At 40.4% G+C, this 14,630-nt stretch overlaps 1 protein-coding gene across 2 annotated transcripts in view; it reads right to left on the bottom strand.

Annotated features, from left to right (window-relative positions):
- Positions 1-1,218: 1,218 nt before the first annotated feature.
- The window catches only part of peli3 (pellino E3 ubiquitin protein ligase family member 3), a 31,156-nt gene continuing 17,744 nt past the window's right edge, over positions 1,219-14,630 (bottom strand). For both annotated transcript variants that reach the window (XM_063900249.1, XM_063900248.1), the window contains exons 3-7: positions 13,649-13,778; positions 10,797-10,898; positions 5,907-6,131; positions 2,878-3,066; positions 1,219-2,007 (exon numbers count right to left, since the gene is read on the bottom strand). In XM_063900249.1, coding sequence (XP_063756319.1) covers positions 1,408-2,007; positions 2,878-3,066; positions 5,907-6,131; positions 10,797-10,898; positions 13,649-13,778 — 1,246 coding nt within the window. In that variant the 3' untranslated portion in view covers positions 1,219-1,407. The remainder of the gene's footprint in view (positions 2,008-2,877; positions 3,067-5,906; positions 6,132-10,796; positions 10,899-13,648; positions 13,779-14,630) is intronic.

Here is a 14,630-nt window from a genome sequence, read left to right as displayed (position 1 = left end):
TTTGTTACACTCTAACCTGCAGTTGAAGGAAACCTAAGCATTGCTAGCTGAATGTTGCATATTTGCGGGTCCGTTAGGATTAGTTACGTTTTTTAAAGACGTGGGTCTAAATTTCAGAAAACTTTGAGTACTTATAATGACATCGTGCTTGCCAAGACGTTAGAACACAGCTATATTGCTGACAAAAAGTCTGACTGGTCAGAGAAGTTCTAGACCTCTAGTCCCAGTATTCCGCAGTTTATTTGAAGGGTCCCCATTTTGTTTGTCTTGTATGCGCACACACAAGTCCTACCATACTATTCCACTAATCAACAGGTGGAAGTAACAAGCCAAGATAAACTGCTAGCTGCAACAAAGACACTGAAGAAGAAGTCATGGGTGTGAACAATGCAAGATTGTGTTGTAAGGAGGACAACATGTTCATTATGTAAGACTTAATAATACACAAAATGTGATATGGTGAGTAAAACTGTGCTGAAACAGTGTTCATAATCATTTTAGCATTCACCTTTTATGTTTCCTTGGTTTAAGCTAACTTCGGAGTTGGCTTTCAACGTTTCTATGTCAGTTCATCTTTCCCTTTCTTTTTAGTGATGCCTTCATGCTCTTGGGTATCATGAATCACTTGGTGAGTACAATGTTATGGGCTGAGATTTTGCAGGTACTTTGATAGGCTTTTGGCACTCCAAGCTCTTTTGGCACTACATTTTGTAGTTTTATGATAGTTCTGGAACAGGGCCAGCAAGCCATAAGCTAACGGCTCACTTATGGTGCGTTCCAGTTCCCCGCATATGAACGGTAAGAGAACACTTTAATAATATAACATTTTTATCTCTCCTGTATTATTTGAGACACATTAAATCAACTGTTTGTTGAATACAAAATAAAGCATATTTATCAACCTCTATTGCTAACAATGGCTAACCCGAGGTGACTGCTAAAGCTGTAAACAACAACAACTTTCCTGTGGGCGGCCATCTTTTTCTGACTTGCGCAACTGGAATGCAGTCAACTCTGATGTGACGTCACTCCCAGTTCTGATTTCCAATTTAAAAGGAACGCAGCATTATACCAGGGCTAAACTTGGTGCTAACCCTGCTCTGGAACACGGCCAGCTAGCCATAAGCTAACGGCTAACTTAAGCACTTAGCCCCACACTAAGTGCAGTGTGAAAAGCCTGAAAAAAGATGACAAAGGATCACTAAACGTGTGCTCATTTCAACACAATTTATTTACACATCTCCATACAACTCCATTTGAAGCCTTGGCAATTTACTATTGCATGGCACCTTCAGTTCATCACTCTTTTGTACTTCATCAGTGCTTTTCTTTCATCCCACACTCGAGTGTTCAGATTTTTGTTCTAGCACACAGTCCTTCCTCAACACCTCTACCCAGGTGTGGGCTTCAGTCGACAGGGCCCTGGAAGATGAGTTTGATGTGGCCCTGCTCCCCTGTCAACCAGGTACCACAGAAGGGGCAGGCAGCATGGAAGGCATGGGTGCCGTGGGGTAACGGGATCTGGCTCCACCCCACCACAGTCTTTTCTGAGCATACATGGCCGCAGGGGCAGAAAGCGTGAGTTGGGGGCCCGGCGTCCAGGTACAATCCTCCCTCACAACCTAGCCACAGGGGAACATAGGGGCCCACTCGCCGGCACATGGGGCACTCTCTCTCCCCGGTGCTAGCTGGTGCTGTGCCCCCATGTCCAGCAGGGCCCTTCTCTTTCCGGTAGCCCCAGTTGTGGTAGCCGTGCACGTGGCCGCAGTTGACGTAGACCCAGGGCTGCTTCTTGTCGACGATCTCGCGCTGGGCCAGACTCGGGAAGGCCAGGGTGTTGAAGCCCACTGGACACTGGGGCCGGGCTGCGTTCAGTTCCTGGCGAAGGGACTCCAGCTGTTTGAGGGTGGGGGTGTGGCGCAGTCCAGCAGGGGTCCTCCACAGCAGGGTGGCCCCACATAGATCAATCAGAGAACCGTCCTGCAGGGTGTTGGACTCATTTTCCACCTGAATAGGAAAACAGAGGATAGCAATATAGCAGGGGAAGAGTAGAAGGGAACAGATTCTATCACTGACTTGTGTTAGCGAGGAACGAGGGAACGGGGATTTGTGCATACTGGTGGTATGACCCGTTATCGAGGTGGTATGACCCAGAAAGTGGATCATGCCACCAGTTTGACTAGAACAACTCTTTACTGGGCTGTACACTTGCATGTAGAGAGTTCGCCAAAATAAAAAAATCCACGAACATTCTAGCGATGCATTTTGATTATAAGGCTTCCACTGGTTCCAACTGTTTGGTTCACACCCCTTAAGGTCAAAACAGGAGATGCCTTTACCAATGACGTGTACCAAAATCAAAACCCAAGAGTAAGGGCCTGTGTCGACATAGCGCCTTTTCGTTAGCGGAAGGCTCCGGGCACCGGATGTAGCTCCTAGTGCTGGCAGCTACACCTGGGCGATCTGCATGGCAAAGTGGGCTATAAGGTCTTTATTATGATAGTTTCCATCTTACAGAAATGGGCAAAAATAAACTTTCATTCACTTTGCACAGCGCGTCACCGGCTTTTTTCAGAAAACTTGAAATATTTTCAGCGCTCTGAGCTAAAGAAAAAAGACGCTAGCACTCAGTAAAAGGCTCTATGTGGACACGGGTTCTTACTCTCCCATTATTTATTTTGTATATCAATAGTGAAAATGGACATGATCCTACAATAACGAAATATTTCATTTCTTTCCTTCTTTAAAAATACTGAAAGGTATAAAGATCAGTCACGTTCTGAAACACCCTTCTATAGAAATCCCTGCACTTCATCAAGGTCAGTAATCCGTATCAAAGCAAACGTATCACTTTCCCATCATCCCACTTCATCTTACCAGTTTCCCCCTCTGTTGGGCAGAGCGAGTCTCCCTCAGGGCGAAGACGTTTCCACAAACTGAGATTTCCCTCCAGACGCCCGGAGCCGGCTCAGACACAAACTCCCCGGCCGGGTGCATCACCAGAACCCCGTTGGTGGTCAACCCATCCATCAGGCCATCCGACGTCCTCCATTTGGCAGCCCGTTCCTGAGAGACAAATCAACACGAGGAATATTAGGGCCGAGGGAGGATGGTGGAGGTGGATGTCAGAGGTGTCCGGCTGCAGAAACAGCTAGCGTTGCTTTTCTCTACTGCTATATTTAGCCCGGTATAGAATGACTACTGTACTGACTAATGCACCCACGCTTAGGATGAACCCATCCCTGTGAGAGAGAACGGATGTATTATGAACACAAATTAGCTCCGATGGAATGATACAGCACATTTATGCTGTGTGTAGCTTCACTTAAAAAAAAAGGGCCAAGGCAGTTATAAAAAGCAGCGACTCAGCTCTGCAAACATTTATTTTAGGCGGCTGTGGAGGAAAGAAGGATTTCACTGAAATATGGTGAAACATAAGAGGAAGAGGGGGAACATTTCCATGCATAAATCCCACTGAAAAAACTGAACCGTTGATTTGAATAAACGTATGATGTAAACAAATTACACAAAACTGTATTAGGTTAGTAGAAAGCAATAACAATAAGTTTAAATAAAAAAATGATAGGTTCAACGTAATATTATTGCTTTCAACTAACCTAATACAGTGATGTGGAGCCCGTTGACATTATACATTTCATTAAAGTCAACATTTCAGTTTTTTGTGTCTATAATGTTAACCTGCCAAGAATCATATTAAAGAACACGCTATGTCAGACAGCATGGCACCAAGGAGCTTTGACTGTCAGAAATAAAAGCAACTTTTTATTACATTTTGTGAATATATTTAGTGGCTAGTCGTTAAAAACATGCCTGCTATAAAGCAATGACATCTTAATGAGGTCTTCTCATACTAAGTCATACATTACTTTTAATAAAAAGAGAATAATTGTTTAATGTCTGTGTGAACAGACATCAAACCTCCGTGTGTGTGTGTGTGTGTGTGTGTGTGTGTGTGTGTGTGTGTGTGTGTGTGTGTGTGTGTGTGTGGAGCGCAGGCTGCTGACGTTATCTCTCTCCTCGCTGGCCTAGTTGTCGGGGGTCCTGATAAATCTTTCATGGGATGATGTCATGCTGTTATGAGAAGCGGTTATTATTGGTTCACATGGCTTTGTGCAACTAAATGTAACGTTTTAGGCCGTCCCACCCCAGCAGACCTGCAAGAAGCTTTTCAGATTGTGAAATATACAGTAGGTAAATAACTATCTGGTTCAGTAATAAAAAAAACTGAAAATGTTGAACATGTTATTCCACTATTCAAATAAGTGAAGGTAGGGGTTTCCTTTCATGTCAACTCTGAAGCTCAGGTATTGCTTTGACGGGGGGGGGGGCGCTTTTGTAAAACTGGTGGCTAGTCAACAAATATTGAGCTTGGGTATATGTAACATTCGAGAAGCAATTTCCTTTAAAGAGGCCGTATTCTGATTTTTCCCTTCCCTTAAGTGTGTGCATTTGAATGGTTGGCAAAGGCAAACATCCCTGTGTTCCCTCCAGAGGGAGTCTCTCTCTCTCAATCAAATCATTGAACTGCTGTAATACCGTCCTGGGATAGCCACACTTGTATAAAATATCAAATAACAAACAACATTTTTTTGTAAATACATAACCCACCTGAGCTTTAATAATTGTTGTCAAATATATATTCACATTTAGCATTGGCCTCTGTTGGGGGTCTTCAGGGGAACTTACACAGCGAGCAGAACCCTTCTCTCTGTTGAAAAACAATTACAAATGTTCCCCAGGCTGCTCGCTCTGTCTGCGGGGGCCTCAGGCTCCAGACAGCTCTACCCACTGAACTGAGGTACAGCAAGACAGAGGGGAAAACTGCTGAGTCGGCTTGATGGGGCATGACTGTGCTGCATTAATGAAACTATCCAGTGCCCTGCTTTCTATTTTAGGGTAACCCAATTTGGATCTTACGTTGTAGTTCGGACAGTAAGTCCTACTAGTAATGGCACAACTGTTATCACGGAAATGAGGAAAATGATGGTGTATCACAATATGTGTTTTCATTTAATAGCTTTGCTAACTGGTTATGATAATATTGAGATCTTGAGATATGAGATCTTGGAGAGCTTTATCAGTGAAAATAGAGCAAGTGTTCAGAAAATCACTCTTCCAGATCTCAATTTCTAATTTGGTCAGTACGGTGTTATCATATTTGATTATACCCTGGCCCCACTGACATGGACACTTACACCCCCTTGTGATACTTCATGTTACACATTTCCACCTTGACTGTTTATATATGTTACATTAATGCACATCTCTGGGGTTATATCTCTGTAAGTTGCATCTTTTAAAACTTTGAATTGTGGACCTTTGCACAATTACTCAACTACTTAGTTCTACTACACATTTCTGCAGAAAACTAACATTTCCAGTTCTCTCAATATTTTCATGTTCTATTGTCCGTTTTCTGTACATGCTTTTGTTATTTATTGAATGTGCCCTTACTGTGTTTATTTAAAAACTAAAGTTGTATGTGAAAATATTCTGGCATACAAATCTTTGAATGAATGAAATACTGTGTATACAAACAGTGTACTGCGTATACTCATATGCTGCATTCACTGACTGATATATACCACAAGAAGCAGTTACATCAGTCACACACACACACACACACACACACACACACACACACACACACACACACACACACACACACACACACACACACACACACACACACACACACACACACACACACACACACACACACCCTTCCTATCCCATGGAGCCAGGTCACATGCACTAACACCCATCTTTACAGCTATGATGTCAGCCGTGGGAGGCAAAGCCCTGTCCCTGATGTCGCTCACACTGTACTGTAGTTGCCGTGGTAACCAGTCCCTGTGTAGTTTCCCACGAGGGAGAACACTCACCCCCAGGAAGATGTTCTTGGAGGAGTCGAAGCCGGCGGCGTAGATACGGGCAGTGTAGGGGGCGCTGCGCTCGCACATGATGCGGCAGGCGTAGCGGGAGATGGTGCTTTGCGCCGACTGGCCTCCTCCCCCCCCCTCCCCAGCTGCACCCCCGCCCTGACCGCTGCTGCTCCCCGCCGTGTCCGTCACCACGAAGTCGATCATGCTCTCTGTGGACCGGCCGATCTGAGGGGAGCAGGAGAGGGGGATCAATAACATCAAACAGTGAAAGATGGACGGTGCAGAGTGAAGGGTTACTTCAAGTCAGTGTTCTCACTTACATAGTTCCTGTTTTAATTGGACATAATTATCTTTTCTTACATTAAACACTTTACCTGTCAGAGCTGGAAGAAGTACTCAGATTATTTATTTACTATTTCACCTGATAAGTAAATTGCTTTTGTTTGCTCCAACTAGAGGGCAATATCAAACACCAGTGAGATTTTGGTGAGAGTATGACCATCCTGGGTAAAATTAAAGAGGGGGTGCCAAATCCGGCAGCAATAACACCAGCTCGGACAGATTTAGAAAGCCCCTTTATTTAAAAGTTTCAATACTACAGTGAAAATACTCTATCACAAGTAAAAGTACTGCACTCAAATTTGTACTTAGGTAAACTAAAAAGGTATTAGCGTCAAGATATACTTTAAGTTCCAAAATGAACAGTTTTTAAAATGATTGTATCATAAATATCTGTACATTCATGTGTTCAGCACTTCACTGATGTACTTGGTGAATGTTTGGTTTATTTGAATGACTTTATACACTACTGGGTAGCTTAGCCAATAATAATAATGTATAATAACGTATGTGTTGAATTATGTTTTCCATAACATAAATCTGCAAAGTAACTAAATATGTAAAATAAATGGAGTGGAGTAAAAAGTATAGCATTTTCATACTTTCTATTTTAAAGGTGTAAAGTAATATACTTTGAAAATACGGGCGGTCCCCTCAGTTCGGCCGCATACAAAGTAAAATACTTTAAAAATACTAGTAAAGTACAAGTACCTCCGTCTTTTACTTGAGTAAATGTACTTAGTTACATGACACCACTGTAACCTATCAGAATGTCCACAGAAACTTGTCAAACATCTCCGATATCATAAATCCACTTTATATCTGCCCTTAGATTAAAGGGGACATATATCACATACATCTTGCTTATTTGTATGTTCATATTTGCATTGACGGTTTCTACTAGAACATGTGTGCATGCTTTTATGTTCAAATACACTTTACATATCTCATACTGTCTGTCTGTGTACTCCTGAACTCCGTTTTAGCGCCTGTCTCGTTAAGGCCCTCCTGAGAAAGTGCTCTGATTGGCGAGACAATATATGTTGTTAAAGGATTACCTCACACAAACTACACAAGTCACATTTTCTCACATGTGTGTAATAGTACCTCTAAAGTTTTGAAGGGAGATTAATAACTGTATTTTACTGTTTGATATTGGATCATGGAAATATCCGCAAATTAAGGATATTCTTGCCTGGACTTCGGATCTTTCCCTTTGTAAGTTTCTCTACCTGCTGGCACCGGCGGCAATTTTATTTTAAATTCTAGTTTCTGTTTTATTTCTTTAAAATTTTGCCACCACAAGTCCTATGTTTATATTGGAGCTTCCTTCATTGGTGCATTGTATGCAGTGTTTCGGACATAAACTCATTCGGCTTGAAGTGGACACAGATAGTTTTGGCTGTAAGGGTTAGGGATGGAAAAGTTGACTCCAAGTGTGAAAGGTATTAATAGGTAAACCTAAAACCTCAAGTCACTTCAGTTCATTAAACTAGACTGAAAATGTCTTTAGTTTGTTGCCCTGTCCATTAAGACCTGTTTAGCCAGAACAGCTGCAGTAGAAATCCACAACGCCCGTGAGTACAGCGGCTTTAAGTCGAAGCAGGAAGTGGCTCTGTACACTGTATTGGATGTTTTTTCAATCTGTTTTGCATTTGTTTGTTGTGTCCTTTAAGGTGCTGGGTGCTGCTCCCGCCTCCATTGTTTTCAGCCACCAGCGGCTGTGTGGCTGTGGGGGTCAGCGGGCGCAAAGACATAGTCATACACGCCAAAAGCTGCTTCCTCCGCTTGCCACCTGAAAGCACCTTAAGTGATGTTGCCGCCTCCAAAGATCCCATTAATAGCTACACTGAGTACAATGCTGTCATATCAGAGGCTGTAAAAACTTCAACAGACCTTACTACTGGACTAAAGAAAGGAAGAAGCAGCAACGTTATTAAGGTCATTTCAATTTTCTGTCATAAATTGCTATTTTTGAATGTTTCTAGCAAAGAATTTCAAGATTCTTTTCAAATTGTAACTTTTTTCCAAGTTTATTTTCTGGGATACATTGTCCATTTAGGGGATACTTTTTTATATAGTATTGAATCCACTTTACAGCTACAGTCCACTCATGTTCCAGCCATGTTACACAGTACATGTTACACCATCTAACACCAATGTAACTATCAGATATCCCAATATTCCACACATACTACCCCCACATTTCACTCAAATTACCACCATATTACAACCATGGCACACATATCCACTTTACACCTACATTACCCCATTATAACATCCATAATACATGCATATTACACCCATATTACACACGGTTACATCCATGTAGGCAAGTGTCTTAGTCAACGTATTCTGCCATTTTGGATTTTGATACAAATGATGAGTATATTCCTTATTGTTGGCATGAAGTCACATGACCTGTGTACTTGACCAATTCTCCCTTTAGTCTTTCTTTTGAAATAAAGTCAACCTACCTAATGTTTTCCCTTGCCTAAATCCTAAAGGGGTGGAGGTAGAGGCAAATGGTGAAGCGAGTCTTTAACGCAGCAGAAAGAGAGTGAAAGGGAGACGGTATGGATTGAAGTGGAGCCCTGTTGATTCTGTCTGCTGGAGTCACGGCTTTGTATGGATCTCCTCGATGATGAGAGAAGGTTTTGGGAGAACAACTGTGAGCTCTGAGCAGACAGGTCTGACTCATCTCCTCCTGTAGGTTTCATCTCCTCAGACTCTGGTCTTCCCTCCTCTGCCTGATACTTTCATCCTCACGCTTCCTTTTCATTCCAGATGCCTTCAGTGCTTTGCTGTTGTGTTGTCTACAGGGCGTACAGCGTACTATACGACTTAATATTAAAATCTGACACCTTAGAAGGGCCTTATTATGCTCATGTTAATGTACAGTTTTGTATTTTGATCCTCTCCTGGGACATGTTTCCATGCTTTGATGCTCAAAAACCTGTGCTGCAGCCCCTCTTTTCACCCTATGTCTGAAACCAGAGCCCAGTCTGCTCTGATTGGCTAGCCGGTCGGATCTGTTGTGATTGGTCAACCACTCAGAAATGTGTCGCCCATAAGCCTATCACATACAATGTGTTGGAGCGCTAGCCAATAGAAATATGAGTTACATACTGTACTTACATAATGTCACTGTGTTCCAAAAGTAAACAACAGACTACAATGGAGGCGTTTCAGGCAGGGGGGAGGGGAGAGTCATCCTTAAACCTGCTCCATATTAAAAGTGCTGCGTTATCGATGCATTCAATGTCAGGTTTAGGAGTTGTGGCTATTACTACATTAAGCTAGGACATTGATTTTTTAATGAAATGAAGCTAGAAGGGCAGATTGCTGTCAAGGCCGAATGCCCTATCTGACATTATAATCCAAAGTGAAATATAATGTGTATTTGACACACCCTGCCACCAAAATGAAAATCTGGGCTAAATGTGTTCAGCAGCAGAAAAATAAAATAAAACAATACTACTATAAAAATACAAAGGGCCAACATTAAAATGATTGATATCACCTGTTGATAATACTACAAGTTATATTTTCCCTATCATTTTAACGAGTGATAAGTTAAATGTGAATATTGGCCACAATTAGCAGTCATTACTTTACCCTCCACCTCTGGTAAAGCTTCTTAAACCACACCTGCAGCACAGTCCACTTCTCCACCCTTACATTAAAGGGGCATATTGTTCTCATTTTCAGGTTCATATTTGTATTTAAGGTTTATGCTACAACATGCTCATATGCTTTAATGTTAAAAAAAGAATTGCAACTGAAAACGTCTGAATTCCCCCTCTGTCACACACTTTAAGCAGGCCATCCTGAAAAAGACCAGCCTGCTCTGATATGTCGCACTATTGCAAATGTTGTTAAAGGGTTACCTCAGACAAACTACAGAAGTCATATATTCTCTCTTATATCCAGTAATACCTCTTAGCTCTTATTTGCACTGTTTTTCAAATGTTGTTCTCTGGAGCTTCCTTCATTCGTGCCAAAAAGTGTAATTGTGTCGCAGTGTTTCCAACGTTCAATACACTTGAATTCCCTATCTCCTAATACCACTCTGTTTTAGCCCCTGTCTTTTTAAGACCCTCCTGAAAAAGCTCAGCCTGCTCTGATTGGTTTTTCGAAATGTTGCACCATTGCAAATGTTGTTTTTAAGACGTGAGATGTGACTCGGGTGTCTTATTTCAAAGTGTGTGGGATGGTAGGCATCTAAATACCCAAAAGTATGTAAACGCACTGATTTACTTTTAAATAAGACATCTTTCACCTATTTATAGTCCTTTTAAATGATGTCATCGCCTCTTTTTGACTTCCAACACTAATTAAATGTATGACGTCAACAGATTACACATGATTGAATAAGTTTATATTGCTTTCAACTTACCTAATTCAAGTATGTGTAATCTGTTGACGTCATACATTTAATTAAATTGAACATTTCAGTGCATCCTCTCTCTACAGTAGGTCACCCAGCTAAAATGTTGAGTTGGTGTGGCACAAGTGTGTGTTTGTGTGTGTGTGTGTGCAGACACTTACCTGGAACATGTCTGTGTTAGTGTCATGGGTGTACTCCACAATGACAGAGTGGCTCCGTGACAGTGTGTAGGAGATGCTGTGCTGGCTTTTGTTGCTGAGTGCCTGCCAATGGAAAACACATTATCCTGGTCAAATGACAAGGAGAGCTGAAGGTCCGGCCCCCCCGCAGAATCTACACAGAGGACACTTCCTATTCTACAGGATCTAATTAAAATGATTTATATCGTTTTATAAGCTGATTTATTGATGATGCAGAGAGATCATCTAATGTTAAGTGACCGTTTTTTCACAGTGTGTAAGTGACCGTTCAGAACACATAGAAGATGTTATGTTAACAATACACACATATAGTTTACTATTGGTGGAATCTATTTAACTACATTTACTCAAGTACCATATTTAAGTATCATTTTGACATATTTGTATTAATTACTTGTTACTTTTTATCTATAAAAGCACATGATTTGCTTATATGATATGACGCAGTACTTTTGGTTGATAATACATCGGTAATTTATCTTACTGAAAGTACTTTTACTTTTAGTTCTTTGATTGCATTTTGATGCTGATACTATTCGTTCAGTACCATTTTAAATTTGAATTGTTTTCTAATAATTGAGTATTTTAAGACCATAGTATTTCTACTTTTAGTTAAGTATAGTATAGAAGCTGTATCCACCTCTGCAGTTTACACACATTACCTTGAAAGGTTTTCCTATTTGAAGCCTATGCAGGAGCACTTATTATGGTATGGCTCATTGAAAGTGAATGCACCTGCAGGATTCCTGCTATTCTGAGATTATATCTCCATGGTTGAATGCACATATTATATCATGCTCTGGATAAAAGCGTCAGCTAAATTTAATGTAATTACAGTTCAGCACAGACATGCTAACGTCAACTTTTACAATGACAACGCTAAAATACTGCCATTGTTTGTCAATTGAAATATCTGTACACCTATAATTACAACGCTTTATAGTTCAGTAGAGAGAACAGGTGTGTTCCCTTTATTTTAACTCAATACAAATAATAACCTATATTCATTTGTTCTTTAATCCCTTCTATTTGCCAGCGCTTGAAATGCACACAAGCAGGAAGAACTTTGTTTAGCTATCACTAGTTAACCACCCTCATGATGCTTTAATTTATATTTATCCTTCAGAAGTGTTTACAACGGGGTCACATGGCAGGAAACAAAACTTGATGTGTAGAACAGTGTGTGCAGTTTTCTAATTCACACCCTCTGATTCACAGATTATCTCCAATCTGGAATTCCATTTTCTGCACAGTGGACTGCCAAATGACATGTGCTAGGGGGGGGCACTTTTGGAAGCATTTCAGTCACGTTGTTCCCTTTTTGTTGGTGTATAGTTTCCTCTGCATTGTGCTGAGATGTCCTGCTACTGTGTCTTTATTATATTTTTTACGACAAACCATTGTCTATTTATGGTACTCTGTAAATCCAATATGAACATACTGCACTTTGTAGCGTTTTAACGGCTGTTGTAACACTTTAGCATTTCTTAGGGGAACCTATAATGGGCCTGTGGTGCTGAATAGTGGGCCTCTTATCTACTATATGTAACTGTAATATCCCTACTGGGAGTTTTATCCAATCATGCAGTGTAGTGATTTTCATGTGCATCATGACCCTATTATTCCCTACAGTACATTTTGTATTCTATGTTGTATTTACGTGAGAGCAACCCATCTGGGAACCTTCCCTCTACGTCATGGCTGTGTTTCTACTTGGGCTGTTATTTCACTGTCAGTAAATACAGATTGTGAGGTTTATCCCATTTTTTTGGTCTACAAGGAGCCCAAATCCATCGGTCAGCATCAGTATGGTGAAATTCTAGCATCATAATGTAGCTGTGAGGAAGTGTTTCCCGCAGACGTACGTACAGTATGTACTGACTGACTGGAACACCATTGTTTACAGATCTTTACTTTTACCGCCCTTCCTCTAAGTTAAAGTAAACGAAATCTTAACTTTGGATCTTTTTTGTTGTTTGTCGTGCTATACACGACGTTAAAGCATTAAGGCATGATATGACAATTTTTTCCCGCTTGGCATAGATTTTTACTTTTCCCCGGAAAAGGGACGGGGGCTTCATCTCACCAGTCAGGGACGTAGCGCTGCCGTCATCTATTGATTTAGGAGCCTATATTTATAGCACTAACCATGCGGTCATATTTATTGGTATTACTTATTGATGTACAGTACAAGTTTATTGTTTGATTCAATAATAGTGGTTAATGTCCCAGTCTTGGACAGTTGTCAGTGGTGGAAGAGGACGTAAAATGACCAATTCAGTCCAATATTCTTAAGTATTGCGCATGCATAGATTTTTGCAAACCATGCCATTGGATTCACAATCACTGTGTGTCATCACATGTTTTTTTACCATGTGACCCAAGAGGAGCTCTAAATAACGTTTTTACATTAATGCGTTCGTATTACAGAGGGAATAGCCACTCTAACTACTGGTTACTTTAGTGAAAGCACCATGTTTCCATCCCTGAATATATATATTTCAATATATGTACAAAATCTGTTTTCTTCTATCCTAGTTCACACTGAAAAAATGTAAACATTTAATTGAATGTATTATGTCAACAAATTACACATAATTGTTTAGTGAAAACAGTTATATTTAAATAAATAATTCAATGAAAATATTAGGTTCAACTTCATCTAATTGCTTATAACTAACCTAATGCAATTACGTGTAATCTGTTGACATCATACATTTATTAAAGTCAACTTTCCTGTTTTTATCAGTGCAGGGAAACCTCCTCATGAGTTCATGACTAAGTAACTGTAATGATAATGCTGTGATCCTCACCTTGGACACCAGCGGGGTTGAGACATTGTGAATAACATCAGGTTTGACCCCGTTTGCTTTCGGTCTCTTATAGAGGGCCAGGCGACTTCTTCTGCGACCCTTGTCCCCGTTGGCCAGGGACCCATTGTGCCTGTGAAACATAAGAAGAAATGTTGCTTACTTTCCTCAATTATTATTGTTATATTATCATTTAGTAAAAAAACATAGGATTTAATGACCCCCTTTTCATGTCCTCACATTGATCCCATGAACAGAGTTTTAGAAGTGGAAGAAGTATTCAGATGCTTTACTTGAGTAAAAGTACCAATACATTAAAGTCAAAATCCTGCAATCAAAATTGTAGTAAAGGCCAGAAATAGTATCAGCAAAATGTACTCAAAGTATTAAAAGTAAAACTAATCATTGTGTATATAATTATCTTAATGTGTGTGACATTTCAATATCATATTGCTGCATCAAGAAGCATTGTACTGCTGTAGACAAACAAAGTTGTGGTTGACCTTTCATCAAAATGTTTAAATGATTTGACTCTTTTGTGATTTCAAGAGTTAGTCAACTAGTTTAATTTTTAGGGATGCATTTTGTTAAAAGTAACTTAAGCTGTTAAATCAATCGAGTAAAATGAGTCTTTTAAATGTAGTGGAGGAGAAGTATAAAATAGGGAAAAGGGAAATAATACCTCAAAACCATATTTAGGTACAGTTCTTGATTAAATGTGCATCCCATCTCTGCTTACTTTGCCAATATGGTAATAAGTTGTTTTTCTTTTTGTCCCCAATAATTGATTGCTGTGTCCAAACTATTTTTTGTAGTGGATATAAAATTCCTACTATAACTCAAATGTGATATCCTTGGATTTATTTTTAGACTGGGTGAATTATCCAGTATTACTATCCATGAGTAAGCCATATTATGCTGCATTCATAATGACCAACACTCTCCAGCCGTGTTCTGCTGACGACAGAGAAGCTATGATTGGATG

Source organism: Eleginops maclovinus, chromosome 14, assembly GCF_036324505.1.
Source record: "Eleginops maclovinus isolate JMC-PN-2008 ecotype Puerto Natales chromosome 14, JC_Emac_rtc_rv5, whole genome shotgun sequence".
NCBI lineage: Eukaryota > Metazoa > Chordata > Actinopteri > Perciformes > Eleginopidae > Eleginops > Eleginops maclovinus.
The sequence above is the reverse complement of the archived record's forward strand: the minus strand, read 5'-3'. Positions and strand labels throughout refer to the sequence as shown.